At 37.4% G+C, this 14,169-nt stretch overlaps 1 protein-coding gene across 1 annotated transcript; it reads left to right on the top strand.

Annotated features, from left to right (window-relative positions):
- The first annotated feature begins 905 nt into the window (after positions 1–905).
- LOC114523141 lies at positions 906–13,494 on the top strand. The gene is made up of 12 exons (XM_028543996.1): positions 906–1,278; positions 2,452–2,865; positions 4,713–4,921; positions 5,670–5,832; positions 6,159–6,602; positions 7,109–7,254; positions 8,092–8,266; positions 9,109–9,176; positions 9,780–10,005; positions 10,768–10,900; positions 11,164–11,191; positions 11,425–13,494. The coding sequence occupies exons 1-12, from the start codon at positions 1,149–1,151 to the stop codon at positions 11,620–11,622; spliced, it is 2,334 nt and encodes a 777-aa protein (XP_028399797.1). The 5' UTR covers positions 906–1,148; the 3' UTR covers positions 11,623–13,494.
- Positions 13,495–14,169: the final 675 nt, after the last annotated feature.

Below are 14,169 nucleotides of genomic sequence, written 5' to 3' on the forward strand. Positions count from 1 at the left end.
TGATTCTCAATATTTCATAGAAGTAAATAAAACACTACCTGCCAAGTTAACTATACCTAAAGGTCCAAAATGTTTATGATCACATTTCATAGAGTCAAAATCTAAGTTGATTTGGGAACCCCAAAACAAAATGTGAAAATCCATCACTACCAGTATTGTGGCTGCAATGACTTTCATGTTATGTTATTTGAAAAAAAAAACTCTGTCAGTCTGTACCTACTCAATAATCCTCACGGATATTTTTGTTCCGTCTCTAATACTGAAATATGTTTTCTAGTTCTAATTTTATTCCTCGTTACTATAAACCACCGCGTAATGAAACAATGCCTAATTCTTATATACGCCGAATCGCTAATAACGTGCGTCAAACCACTCTTTGGCAGCACTTCCTTGCGGTAGTAACTCCTAGTTTATGAATCCGGGAACTGAATATTCGAATTAGGGTCTAGGGAACAAAAATTCTACCGAGATTCGATTCACAACTTTACGCGGGAAAGTAATCAGTGCTTGTTGTTCATTGTTTTGCATATGAAAAACCAGTGAGAAAAAGCTACTTCGAATAACAGCGCCTTGTGACCTCAGATTCTTCCTTGAGTTGGGTGCAATAGTTGACCTCTGCCTCATATGGCCCTATTGCGGGCAGCAATTTAATATTACCGAATACCGAGTATAACTGAAGCGGTATTTTGAAACTCCCTTCCCCAATTATACTGTTCGGGAGAAATCTCGTTCCCCGAGCCTGCGATTATTGGTTCGGGAGGTTCCTGTTGGCAATCTGTTCCGTGACGTCACAGACTACCCCAGGCCTTTCCTCAGTTTCCTGGTTTGCGCGCACTACTGTAAAACTGCATAGTTTTAAGAGGTGGTTTCGAATCACGTGAAGCCCTTGCAATACATTATACATTGATTTCATATCTGAAAATTATGTGTAATATTTATGTGGGCAATAAATTTGGCATAAATTTGACGACATTTTGGTTTCGAAATAGCAAGAATTAGAACCATGATTCGAGTGAAATGCAACATTCGAACGACGAAAATTGTATGAAATATGAAGTGTTTAATAATATTTCATGTTACCTGTTTATCAAATAGTTGAACAAGGCGCTATTTATTTCACGAGGACGTAGTTTGGATTTTCTAATCTAATGGCGAAATTATATATGTTCTCCCGAAGACGATTTTACGGCACACTCTCCGCCACATATTTGTGTTTAATTTTCATGATATGCTTGAAAGTTTCTACGGAATCCAGCGTCGGTAAAAACCGGAATGAGGGTAAGTGAATGAATCAAGAAGGTGCTATATTATTGACATAAAGTATAGCAGTAATGTGTGTTTATTGATATTAAGAAGTGAATTAAAAATAAATTGTTCTGATCACGTTGTGTAACAAATGATTTGAAGCGTGTTCTGTCTACGACTACAGGCTCTAGGCTTGCTTTTCCTACGTATGGAATACTACGTACAGCACAAGTCTAGTTTTTCGCTTAAAAATTAGATAAATACAATCAATTATGATGAAATATACAGCTGCAGTTAACTGCACCTAAGGGGGTTGCACCTCCCCCCCCCCACCTAAGGGGGTTTCATTCCCTCCCCACCTAAGGGGGTTTCATTTCCCCCCCCAACCTAAGGGGGTTTCATTTCCCCCCCAACCTAAGGGGGTTTCACCACTCTGGTGGTGGAATGGTGACCCTGTGGGAAAGTCTGTTCTCCTTCATCAAATGTGGAAATTTTGATGTTACACAAAATTTGATTGGCCCTACAAAACTATTGTCTTTCCATGTTTGATGTCATTATGAAAAGGGTCTATTGTAACCAACAGCTCCTACTGTACAAGTCATAAACCTGTGATCAGATTATGCTGTTGTCATTTTGCAACATCAATGTTGCTAGCTTTCAAGTGTGTTTTTGTTTGACTAAGTATGGATAAACAAAATTATATAACAGGATTATGTAGTGCTCTTGAATCAAACTTCACTTAAGTTTTGGGAACTAACTTGCCCAAATTTACTCAAAATGGTAGTCTGTATTATAGGTTGCATAGTTCTATGATTAGTTTTAGTGTTTCCTCTACCCGAGACAAATCAAGTGCAGTTTTGTAGGCTTGGTGTAGGCAGCCATGGAGTAGTAGTGTACGAGCACAAGCTGTCATGCCTATTGGAATGTTTGTTCAAAAAAATTCTAAAAATGAGATGAAGCTGCATTGTTTGCCAGACGTCAAAACCTTAGGTTTGAAACTCCCAAGCGCAGTATATAGGTTGGCTACTAACTTCTTGGGTAAACCCTAACTTTGTGCATAATTCCGAAAAAGAAGTTGCACTCATATTTAGGGGTGCACACCCCCCTGTAAATCAATCCTTGTCTTCTACATCAATTAGTACTTTCATGAATTATATAATCAATTAGTACTTTCTGTTTTCAACAGATAATTTTCTATTTTGCCAGGTGATTTCCATGTTTCAATAAAGACGGTCAATGGAAAAGTTCATATAAGCTGGGACACTTCATCAGTGTGGCAGAATACTACGGTTTATTTTTTAAGCAATCTTTATGACAATGTCACAAATACGCCTTTCGCGGTTAGCATAGCTGTTTGCAATGCATCTATATCACATGACAAATCCTGGAAAATTGAACCAACTGGGACAAATTTATTAGAGTTTTGCAACAAAAGCAGAAAATGTGGTCCTGTTGATGGCAAAACTTCATTGGTGAAAGCTACAGGAACCCAAGAGTTGTCATGTGAACTTTTTACAACTTGTGCAAATTTTGATGATGTTTACAGTATCCGAGTTGTTTCAATTGGTGGAGGGAAGGAATATAGTTTTCAAAGTGGAAACATGACAATTCTTTCAGAAAGTAAGCTTATGAATTCTATTACTTAGTTCCAGGTATCAGACTAACAAAAATTTATAACGCAATTGTAATTTATCAAATCAAAAAGCTTGTTTTGAACCATGTGAACAGACAAATAGTCATATTAGTTTTTTTAGTTTTTTTGAGATTTCCTTAAATTATTAGTCCCAACCAGTGAACTGTGGTCATAGGCAGCCCATTAAATGTTGTGAACTTTTATTAAGATTTTTTTATCATGTTAATGTTGTCAATTTATAATAAAAATTGTTATAAAGAAAGCAAGAATAATTTAAATAGGTGAAATATAATTATAACGATAGACATTTGCATATAATTGTAATAAGTTATATTTTGGCAATTTAAATTATTCTTGCTTTCTTTATAACAATTTTTATTATAAATTTACATAATAGAAAATCTTAATAAAAGTTCATAACATGCCACCTATGCTGTGATATCAACTGGGACAAAATGAATATCAATTAAAGGGAATCAACAAATTGGTAATGAGAAAAATAGGAAATATGTTGCAGTTCAAGAAGTAATGATGCAGTATTACCCCCAATATTTCATAAAAATCCCATCATGTCTGTCTATAAATGATAACTTTTCATTATACTGTGTTTTGCCCACAAATTTCAGAATTCATGTACAGTCTTTATTAATTTCAGAATTTAAGTCCAACAAACAGTTTTATTACATTTTATTTGGTAAAACAGCTAATCTGTGAAGCAGCTAGGTGACTTTTAATTCTGAGTCAAGACATTAAAGCAAAACATATTCTGTTTACTTTACCGATGCGTTTTACATTTGCCCATTTGGGAAATTCAGTTATTCAGTACACCATTTCAATAGTTATACGAATATGTTTTTAGCCTTGGAGCTTTTTTTCAATAGAAAGTATCTGTGGAAAGTATAATACCATAATCTAGTCGATTATAGCAAAGTTTTCTGCCAATTTTCAAGGTTTTGTAAAACTTTGCAAGTATGAATGAAATATATAAATAGGCAAATATAAAAAATTCGAATTGAAAATACCTTTAAAAGCCTTTTCTCATTATTTCTGAATTTCTGCCTAAATGTTTAAAAAAGGAGGAACCTTCCACGAAGGACCTTCGATTCCGTTTAGTTTTCTTTCTCTTGTTTCAGCTCGCGTTAAAAGATTTTGTCTTTTTCATTGTTTAGCTGAACTTTACCATATGTTTCCTGCCATCTTTTCATTTTCCCGCCGTTTACGAACTACAACATCGTGCGCCGAATCGGAGGAGATCGTCATTCTCCGACCGAGGGGGTCATAACCGTTCTAGCTGTTCTTACATCAAGCATTTCTGCCGAGTTGCAATGTTTGCTGCGATTTTTATATGTGCGATTTTCTCCTTTTGATAAATGTGAACGACTGAATCTCTTTCCAAATAAGAGCTCTTATACATCAAAGAATTCGTCACTAACCCTCCTTCACATCTATCAAAAGAAAATCTTTCCTCAACAACCGACAAAGCAACCTCAAACAACGAATAGAAATATTTTATAAAGATTTTAGTTTTGCTAAGGAGGCATCGATGTAGCCAATAGGCGCTTGGCTTAGCATCCGGTTCTTGAATTTGCCCCCCATTAGCGCGCTCCCTTTTTCAACTGATGTTTCCGATACCAATGCCCCTCTAGTGTTACTTATAATTTTTATGGGCTTTTCAGGGTGAATAACTACTGACCCGTACAATTTAGAATCGTATATAGCGATAAAATGGATCTTAGGGTAACGTTATTCGGCAAAAGTTTTCTTAGATTGCCTCAATAGGATATGTAAATCTTTCAATTTCCCCTTTAACTAATTTCTCCTATAATTGTTCTAGACATTCTACCGTTCCGTGAAGTTAAAGAAATTGATTTCAATGGCCTTGATGGTTTCTATAAAGACGGGATTTCTGCAAATGACCCTGTGTTTGTCAAGTACTTCGAATCGTCTCAACTTTGTGGGTTTGGCGCAAATCTCACGGATAACATCCAGTTTGTTTTCAAACATTACCGAGTCAATGAAACAGGCTGTTTCTTTATGGGTCAGGTAAGTTGAAGCTGGGTCACGATAGCTTAATTATTTATTTTGAGCGAAATTTAACTGTTATTGCAAAACGAAATTTTATTTACCAGCAAAATGAATGTATATATAAGACGATATTTAAACAAGCTACCGTACTCTTGCATATTTTTCACGAATAAATTATCCATGAATTCTGTGGATGTCTCGTTCTTTAATTCGCTGTAGGTGTATGTTAGCTTTCGCTTTAGGTTGGGACGGATGAAATTTGAACCATCTACTTTTTAAGTAGTCCTAATTTCATCATTCTCAATTTATCCGTACCAAAACTGAAATTGAACATAAGCCCCATTTACACTACACTCGATTTATTGGCACGGCACGACTAAAATGGGTACCCGTGCCCACTTCATCCGTGCCCGGCCTTTGTTTTGGTACCCTGAGCACTAGTAAAATTGGGCACGGGTACCCATTTTAGCCGTGCCGTGCCAATAAATCGAGTGTAGTGTAAATGGGGCTATAGTGAAAACGGATCAAATTGGTACGGGTGAAATTTGACTATTTGGCAGTTTAAAATTTTATCCGTACCATTTTTTGGTACCCTACCAAATATTGTGCGTGGTGTAAATGGGGCTTCAGTCCTATGTCCTTGCCCCTTCCCCCCTCTCCCTCCCCCTCCCCCTCCCCTCTTAGCGGCAATGTTGGCAGGAATGCACTGTTAAAGTCACTGTATGATATTAAAAAGTCAGATTTAAACTTAAGTATCTCTATTTAGAAAACTGCCTCTTATACTGGTGTGCAGAACACGCTTTTGACACCAGATCACTACAGTGGAATAAAAATAGGCGACATCGAGGTCTTCGATTTCACAGTGAAGTTTTTGAAGAATAAGAAAACGACATCGTGGCAGCGCTTTGAATTCAAAATTGACACAAACGGTAAGTTTTCACCAGAGGAAGTACTTGTAATTCAATGAATGGTGTTAATAATATTCATATAGTAATATGTATAGGTAATCAATTTGTTTTACCAGTTTTGGGCTGAAAATTGTAACATTTTTCGTCCGGACTAAAACAGTGTGGATATACTTCCGAACTTTACAAGGTCATATTTTCCGTATTTTGCAACATTTCCCTGTCGAACTTCGAAGTTTTACTAATTTAAGTATGATCTTTCTAGCTGTGGTTAGTCTTCTATTTTCGTAATTAGATAAAAAAATTGTCGAACATGCAAAACGATCGATTGTTCTATGTATTTCAACTAGCGGAATACAAGAAACAGTGGTGTAACATTATTGGTAGCGTTATACACATAAAATGGCGACCTCTAAGGAGTTGTCGTGACGGCGAAGACACCAAGGAACAAGCGAGATTTTGCTTTTACAATTTCTCGACCTGTTATCCCGTTTGCGAGGCGTCGTTTTTTGCGAATGGAACTTTTCGTGGAGTGCGTACTTACAACAACACTTACAATGAGATTCGTGATGGCTGCAACAAAAGGAGCGGGTGTTCTCTTCAGAACAGAACGAAAGATGTTAAGTTTATCACGGTATCATGGTCGCCAGAAACTCAGACAGTATCCTGCACCCTTTTCAGGACATGTATGGATTATCCGGGCACATTTTCCATAAAGATTTTTTCAATAAACGATGAAAGAGACGAGTTTAGGTCCTATGTATGTCATCCGCTTACCCAAATCGCCGAATCTAGTAAGTTTTAAAAAAACTTTTTTTTTCGTCTGTCTCGATATCTGGTAGCATCGAAACATACATTATTAAGGTCTCATCACAGCTCACTCTTCCTTTTACGGTGATCATTGTTCAGTAAATCCAAAATACACGGATTTAATATATGAGATCATGATTGGATTAGGATTAGATTAAAATTAAGATGTAGACTAGGATTATGGGTAATAAGGGTCAATTCTAATCTTAAATCCAATCTTAACCTAATCTTATGAGTTGAATTCGTGTATTTAGGATTTACTCAACATGAAGTTTTCACCCTTTTGGCCCGTTACCCTTTGGCTTTAATTATTATAAATAAATGCCAAAGAAGGGCAATTAGCTTTCCTCTTCCCCCCCCCCCTAATACAGTTCCCCACATAGAGTTCTAGGGTCTAGAGTTCAAGGGGCTGAGCTCCTGAGCTCCTGGATCCAACATTTGCCCGATCTGTAATTTCGATGCTTAGTTTTAATGTGTATTGTTATTTTAGATACACCAGCAGTTCCACGCGATGTGCGGATAATAGACGTTCAAGCGAGACAATTCACAGTTACGTGGAAATCTCCAAAATGCGATTTTGATCATACATTACTAGGATGTAAAGTGATTATAGATTTCGGTGACGTGATAATTGAGGTTCGTACATTGTATTTTATGGTTGGTTGTTACTTTGTTTTACCAGTGGCGTAGCCAGCCGGGCGATTTAGCCATGCTATGCAAATTTTATGTTATTATCATTATTCATTTCTTTAGAAATTCATTGTTTTCACAGTCAATGAACACCAAAATATTAGCATAGCATGACTAAATTGTCGGGCTGACTACGCCATTGTGTTTTACTTTCTTTTAAGACCCTTGAACCGATTAAATTTTGTTTTGCTGTCCCATGGAATTGAGTGTTATTCAACCACAGCGCTTCAAATGTTCTATCGTCAAGGGACACGATGTAATACATTCACAATTCATCTGCTGGTAGATATAGATTTTATGTTCGAGTGGCAAAAAGTGGATTTTATGTTCGAGAAGTATTGTTTTTGAAACGAGAACATAAAATCCATATCTTCGAGCGAACCGTGTAATGTTCTGTTTATTTTGGACTAAAATCAGAGTGACAAAAATACACACAAAGACGTCAAGAAAATAAGTGCCTAAAGCAAATATTTATTAAATTACAGCCTAAACATTTAAGTAGAATAAATTTTACTTATCTAAAGATGTCTTTTAAATGTTTTCGTTTGTATTTCCAACGGTAATTTCGTTTTATATACAAGCCAATGACCATTTGTGTTTACACAACAACAACAATAAAAATGGCGGGAACATTTTGAAACTCGTTATGTCACTCCTAATGACGTAATGTAAGGAAAATACGCGCACCGTACCCCCGGCGTATGAGCTCTACGAATGCTTTAGTTCTCAGTAAAATACCCCCGTCTAGATGAAAAAATACTAATATTCATATAATATATTAAGGTACTTGCAACAGACAATACAAAGACGGATGGTGTTGACTACTTCTTCAATTATACAAGATCCTCTCTTCTTCCTAACCAAGAAGTGAAATTTAAACTTTTTACCTCCTGCAATGTGTGGAATAGGGGTAAATCTACTCCGACACGCGTTTTCAAAGTGCTTACAAAACCTTCAGGTACAGTTTGATTGACAAGCAAAGCTGATTTCTGTTCCAACTGGGGTAATGGTGAGGTTCATGTTTCATCACTACTACTGCACCGCAACTTGTGTGGAGCACTCAGAAGCAATAACTGGGTTATAACTCTATCAGATGAACCAATCAGGAGCGCGATAGGTGAACCGTTAGTGGTCTTGGAAGTCAAATCTGATGAACCTCTGCATGGGGAGGGCGATTACATTTACATTTTGGACAAAATTATTTTGTGTTTGTTTGCAATAACTTGACAGAGCACTGAGTACCCAAATTGAGTAAACTGCATGACAACCTTTCGTAAAAAACATCGCGAGCTGTTGAAAATAATTTACAATAACAATTTTTGTACTTTTTATCATACGAAAAAAATACTATTCTTGGGTTTCATGTGACGTCATAATTCCAGTGGGGGTCAACTCGAAAACGAGACACAATGAGTTCATTGTTCACTGTATGTGTTTTCGCTTTGCGCTTGCTATCAAATTTCGTATCATTTGCCCCCTTATGTCCAGCACAAGCGTTCAGAAAATTGAGGTTGACCCCCACTCAAATCACTAGGGAAACGCTTAGGGAAACCCACTAATATGGCAGTATTTGGTAATCGTTACTTGCAAAATTTCATCGGTTTCGTATCGAATCCATACTATCAAAAAGACTAAATATGGACATACTGTACACATCCAAAGCGATGTCGTTGTTAGTCATCCAAGAAATAAAAATTATAGAATATCATAGTGTAATAGAAATATTAAACCATACATTAGTTCCTTTTTGGTAGGTTAATGCATGAGATCTTACATTATGTATATTTCGATATTTGATAGCTCCAGATGTTCGACCTCACTCGCTACGGATAACAGGCACTGGCAGAGACCTGGAGATTTCATGGAAAGTAAGTTAACGTATTTTATGCAACAATAGTTATGTCTGACGAAGAGAAAACTATTTTCCAAGCTCACGACCCTACGAGGCATTATGGAAGTATAGAAACTTGGAACGCTGTCTTCGGCTAGAAAACTTTCGGTCATAAATTAATTCACTCTAATTAGGTTTTTCGTGATAAAAACCTGGACAACAGCCTCGCTAAGTTCGTCGAATGTTCGCTAACATGCTCACCAACTTATTTACTGGTGGGTAGGTGGATGGCTTGCTTGCTGCCTGCCTGGCAGGGTGGGCGCGCATCTCTTCCTTGGGTGCAAAGTTTCGATTGAAATATGGGGGAATTGTGTGCGAAACACATTATGGTGTAGCTTATTTGACAGTATAAGTTGTACTTTAACATTTCATTATCCTAATTTTTTGAACAAGCATGCATTCTATGTAACTCACAGCTGGATAATCGCTGATGTTTCGTTTCTACCCCACCCAATGGTCAGCAGCTGGCCTGCACCTTCCACCCCCCCCCCGCACTCCCCACCCCTACCACATTGAACTCATCCCTGCTCACCTGTATTGAAATGTGTTCCCCTGACGCAAGATATCTTTTCTTTCCTAGTATTCAGAAGGCGCAGATTTAAATGGTGTTCCCAATGAGACCAGAATCGAAGGCAAAGATGAGAACGGAATTGTAGTTTTCTGGAAGAGTGTATATAGAAACGAAAAATCTACTCGAATTCGCGTTAATAAAACTCAGAGATGTGCTCAATACCGAGTGAAAATATGCAATGCTCCCAAATTGTGCAGCGAATTTTCAGATCCCTATCAGATGCCAATCTGTGGAGGTTTGTTCTAGCAAATTGTATTTGCTTTCTGCCAATGGACGAAATGCACTTTAGACTAATTTTTGATCGAAGTAACTAGAAGAAAATAAATCATCGCAGCTAGAAAGATCTTACTTAAATTAGTTCAATTGCAAAGTTTGGCTGCGAAATTTTGTAAAATACGGAAAATATAACCATGGGAAGTTGCCATATTTTGTATACTTTTGTATTACGTGCGGAAATGTGTAGCTAATTTAGTTACACACTTCTGGCCGTAACGCAAAAGGATACAAAATTCGTCAACTTTGCATGGCTATATTTACCGTAATTTACAACAATTTGCAGCCAAACTTGGCAGTTTTACTAATTTTAGTAAGCTCTTTCTGAAAATGTCCTTTTTATCGCCGAGGTAAGAAAATAGTCCAAAGCGCAAGTCGTCCATTCAATACGCCATCAGAATAAGGCCTTTTTTCATGCACCGAATTTAATTTTGCGAAAACCGTTCTGCGCATCGGTTCTGCTCATAATAATGTGAGGTCCTCAGATAAAAATGTTGCCAAAATATCAAATTTGTCTAATCAAAAACGCGAGTTTATTTAAGGGCATGGCGAACCTAAATGTTGTTAGATATTCACACAACACAACACAACGCATTTCAAAAGGTATGAAAGTTCAAAACGTGAAAAAACCGTTTGTTTACTTACATACGCACTTGACCTCCACTTTCACATACAAAAACACGTCATTTTGTGTCTGTATGTAACAAAAATGTTGTAATTCTAGGTCCTACGGAACCCAACCAACCGCCAATTGAAGACACAAATCTGACGTGGATTTTGATCGCATCTTCGCTTGGTTTACTGTTCACTGTTGCTGTCATACTTGCCATAACGTACGTGTTATATCAGAAAAGAAGGTGAGGCGAAAGATTGGGTGAAGCACAAACGGGGGGAGGGGGGGGGTTAGTGCCGGAGATACCCCGACGAGGACATCGCGCACTGCACCAGGGGGAATTTCACGATGCTCTAAAATTTTTAATGTGACGAAATAATTTTACTATTTTAAATGTGATGAATTCTCATACTCGTTACACAATATAACTTCCCTCATTCACCCTCAAAGTTCAACTTTAATAGTTTTCCATCACGCTGAGTATTCCCTTAAAAAAATCTTTTATAGGAAGAAAACGCGCTCGGAACTTCCAGAGGTATGTTGATCTGATATAGATTTTTCTTTTCTATGTAATACGAGTTGTGTGTCTTCACTGCCCTGTGTAGATTCTTCCCAGATAGTGTAAGGTAAACCTTACGATCCACTAGCGGGCTAGAAGTGATAGAGCTGTCCAGTATAAATAGAGTTAGTTTAGTTTAGGTTTCCTCCTGTAGTAACACTATATGTAACTCGTTTTCAAAAATGTGTAACCTTTTTTTTTGTACGCAGTTGGAACCAGAAAATGACAAAACAGGGAATTATACTCCGGTCGCGACGGAGATTTTGACTCAAACTGGTATGTATAACACTTTGGATAATATGGACAAATTCGGTACCTCCCTGGACAAGGAAGAATGCCTTGAGGAATTGTCACGTGACACTGAGGTTAGTGGGTTACACTTCAATGGTGGCGGTACTTCATGTTAGAGATTCTCGGGTATCGAAAGCTGTACGAAAGTTCGCCTTTTGAACATGGTCTGAGCAGACAATTAGCAGTCGCTGACACTTGCTTTAACAGCAGGAATAAACCAAGAGAAACCTGTCTGTTGTGCGTTGGCCGCACAAAAACATTTATCAAATATTTCTCCTCGTGATTAAAGGAATTTTAACAACAGTTACAAGAATTCCTTTACATTTTCATCAACCTTACTATGTTCGCAGATATTTGCAATCAAAAAGCCCGTTTTGGTCGCCATTTTGTTATATCTTTTGAGCATAAAACCCAGTGAAATAGGTATAACTCCAGGTTTATATTGCGGTCTGTGACGAACGCGTAATATTGTAACAGTTTTATATGTTAGTATGCGTGCATCACAGACCGCTATATGAAACTGGACAACTTTTGAGTTATGTAAGATCAGGGTAAGATATTACTTACTGTAATCTTGACGCGGTGAACTCTATGAACACTGGAGCGATAACTGACGTTTATTGGTCGCCATGTTTCAAGCTAATTCGAAGCTAAATCGAAGACCAGTGCCAGTCTCTATTTTTGTTTTTGTCGGCGCGATCGTTGACCGTAAAAACAAAAACATTAGAAATGGACTGGCACTGGTCTTTTCATTTGGCTCTAAATTGGCTTCCAAGATGGCGATGAAGTTATCGTTCCAGATCACATAGAGTACACAGAGCCGACGTCATGATACTCGACGATTGATTCACGTAACCAAGATGGCGTACGTGTTTGTCGGCAAATATCTCAAATAATAGAGGTGATGAAAAATTGCAAAAGGTGTTTGTAACTTTGGTCAACGTTCCTTGGGGAAAAGAGTTTTTACTGTCATTTTCGTTTGAGGGAATCCTCAGATTTTGGTAAACAAAATGAGCTTCAATTGCTTTCTTTCCAAAGTAATAATATCTCATTTTGCACGTCCGTTGCTCTAATGTTTAAAGCATAAGTTAGGTATAACGCTCGCGTAACTCTCAAGTAAACTCTCATCAAAATTTGAACTAGTTCAAAATTGATGATAGCTTTGTGAGAGTGTGTGATGGTTATATTAAGAATTTATAATGGTAGTGAGTAGAATTTCAGATAAGTGTAGTTAGTTTTTGATGGCAAGCAAGTTGGTTTCGAGAGAAAATGCGCCAAGGTCGTTTAACATTCAACATTTTTTTATTGACCGGCCGTTTTTACGCTTGGGAAAATAATAAATCGTTGCCATAGAAATAGCCCTTAGACGTATATATGCGCTAAGGTTTAGGATTATAAGTACACGCTTGTGCACGCTAAATAGATTTGTAACTTTGTATTTATCCATAATGACCTTTACGATGTCCTTTCAAAGCTTCGAACGCGTTTCAAGTCCCGTTTCAATGTGGGAAAAACATTGACGTCACCTTTTAGTGCTGAATATGAGGAGCAGTTAATGAGTTAAGCCAAGATGGCGAACAATGAAGCCTCTTTTGTAGGTATAAAACACGCGTGTTTTTTGCGTGGGCTAGTCACGAAAGATGAAGCCACGGAAGAATTTTGTACTTTTTGTATGAATCTCACCAGCTTTTAACGCTTTTTTTAAAACAATTTTCAAGTTAGAAGATATTTCATTAAAAGAATGTGCATTCGACCAAATATGGAACTTATTTTGCGACGATTTTAAGCGCATCAGTGTCAGATAATAACAAATGTGTTTTTGTTTTCGTCAGGCACGATGTTTGTTTACAATGTCGTACAAAAATTATTCTGCTGTTCCGTTAAGTGTATCCAATAGTTCCTCGTATAGAATACATGCTATATTTTATGCTATATTTGTAAATTGAATCTAAAGACGAGTTTTAAATATTCATTCATAATTTCCCCGCCATTTTACTAGCCGGGAGACTAGATCATACCTACAAGAAAGGCTTCAGTGTCCGCCATCTTGGCTTCAAACTTACGGCGGAGCTAGCGTTCCAGTCTTATTTGAGTTCACTGATTAGGAGTAGGCACTGATCTAAAGATACACTGGATTTAGCACGCTATACCTAACGAAAACGAAGCCATAATTAACTTCCGGAACCTGCTCTTCAAAATTGAACAAAGGGCCAACCGCATAATTTTGGGAGGGAGGTATATTTATCTATTCATGTTTACATATGATACGAACAATAGCGTACAGCAGAAATCGGTCGGGCAAAGGACGAATATTTTAATATACCCCCCCCCCCCCACCTACGGCCCTTCAATCGAATTAAGACAATTCGGAAACTTAGGTCCTGAATCAGTCTTGCGTTGATAGTGGTCTGTGAAATAGTAATATTTTTCTCCATTCTGGGTGTCCAGAAGCTTGCTTATTCTGGCCTTGCTTTTGATGGGTATGAAGCCATTTCTAGTGTATATATTATCAGATCAGTTGATATAGGGCAATTTAAACCAAAAGAGTTAAACTAAGGGCGTTTTCCTATAAACGGTAAAAACGGTCGAACCGGTCCCGTTGTATTTCAGTACAGACAGATCACTGGTATTTTTGAGTGTTTAAGAAACCCGCATTCAGATTT

The sequence above is a fragment of the Dendronephthya gigantea genome, unplaced genomic scaffold (assembly GCF_004324835.1).
Source record: "Dendronephthya gigantea isolate DGI-Jeju-01 unplaced genomic scaffold, DenGig_1.0 000026F, whole genome shotgun sequence".
Lineage (NCBI taxonomy): Eukaryota > Metazoa > Cnidaria > Anthozoa > Malacalcyonacea > Nephtheidae > Dendronephthya > Dendronephthya gigantea.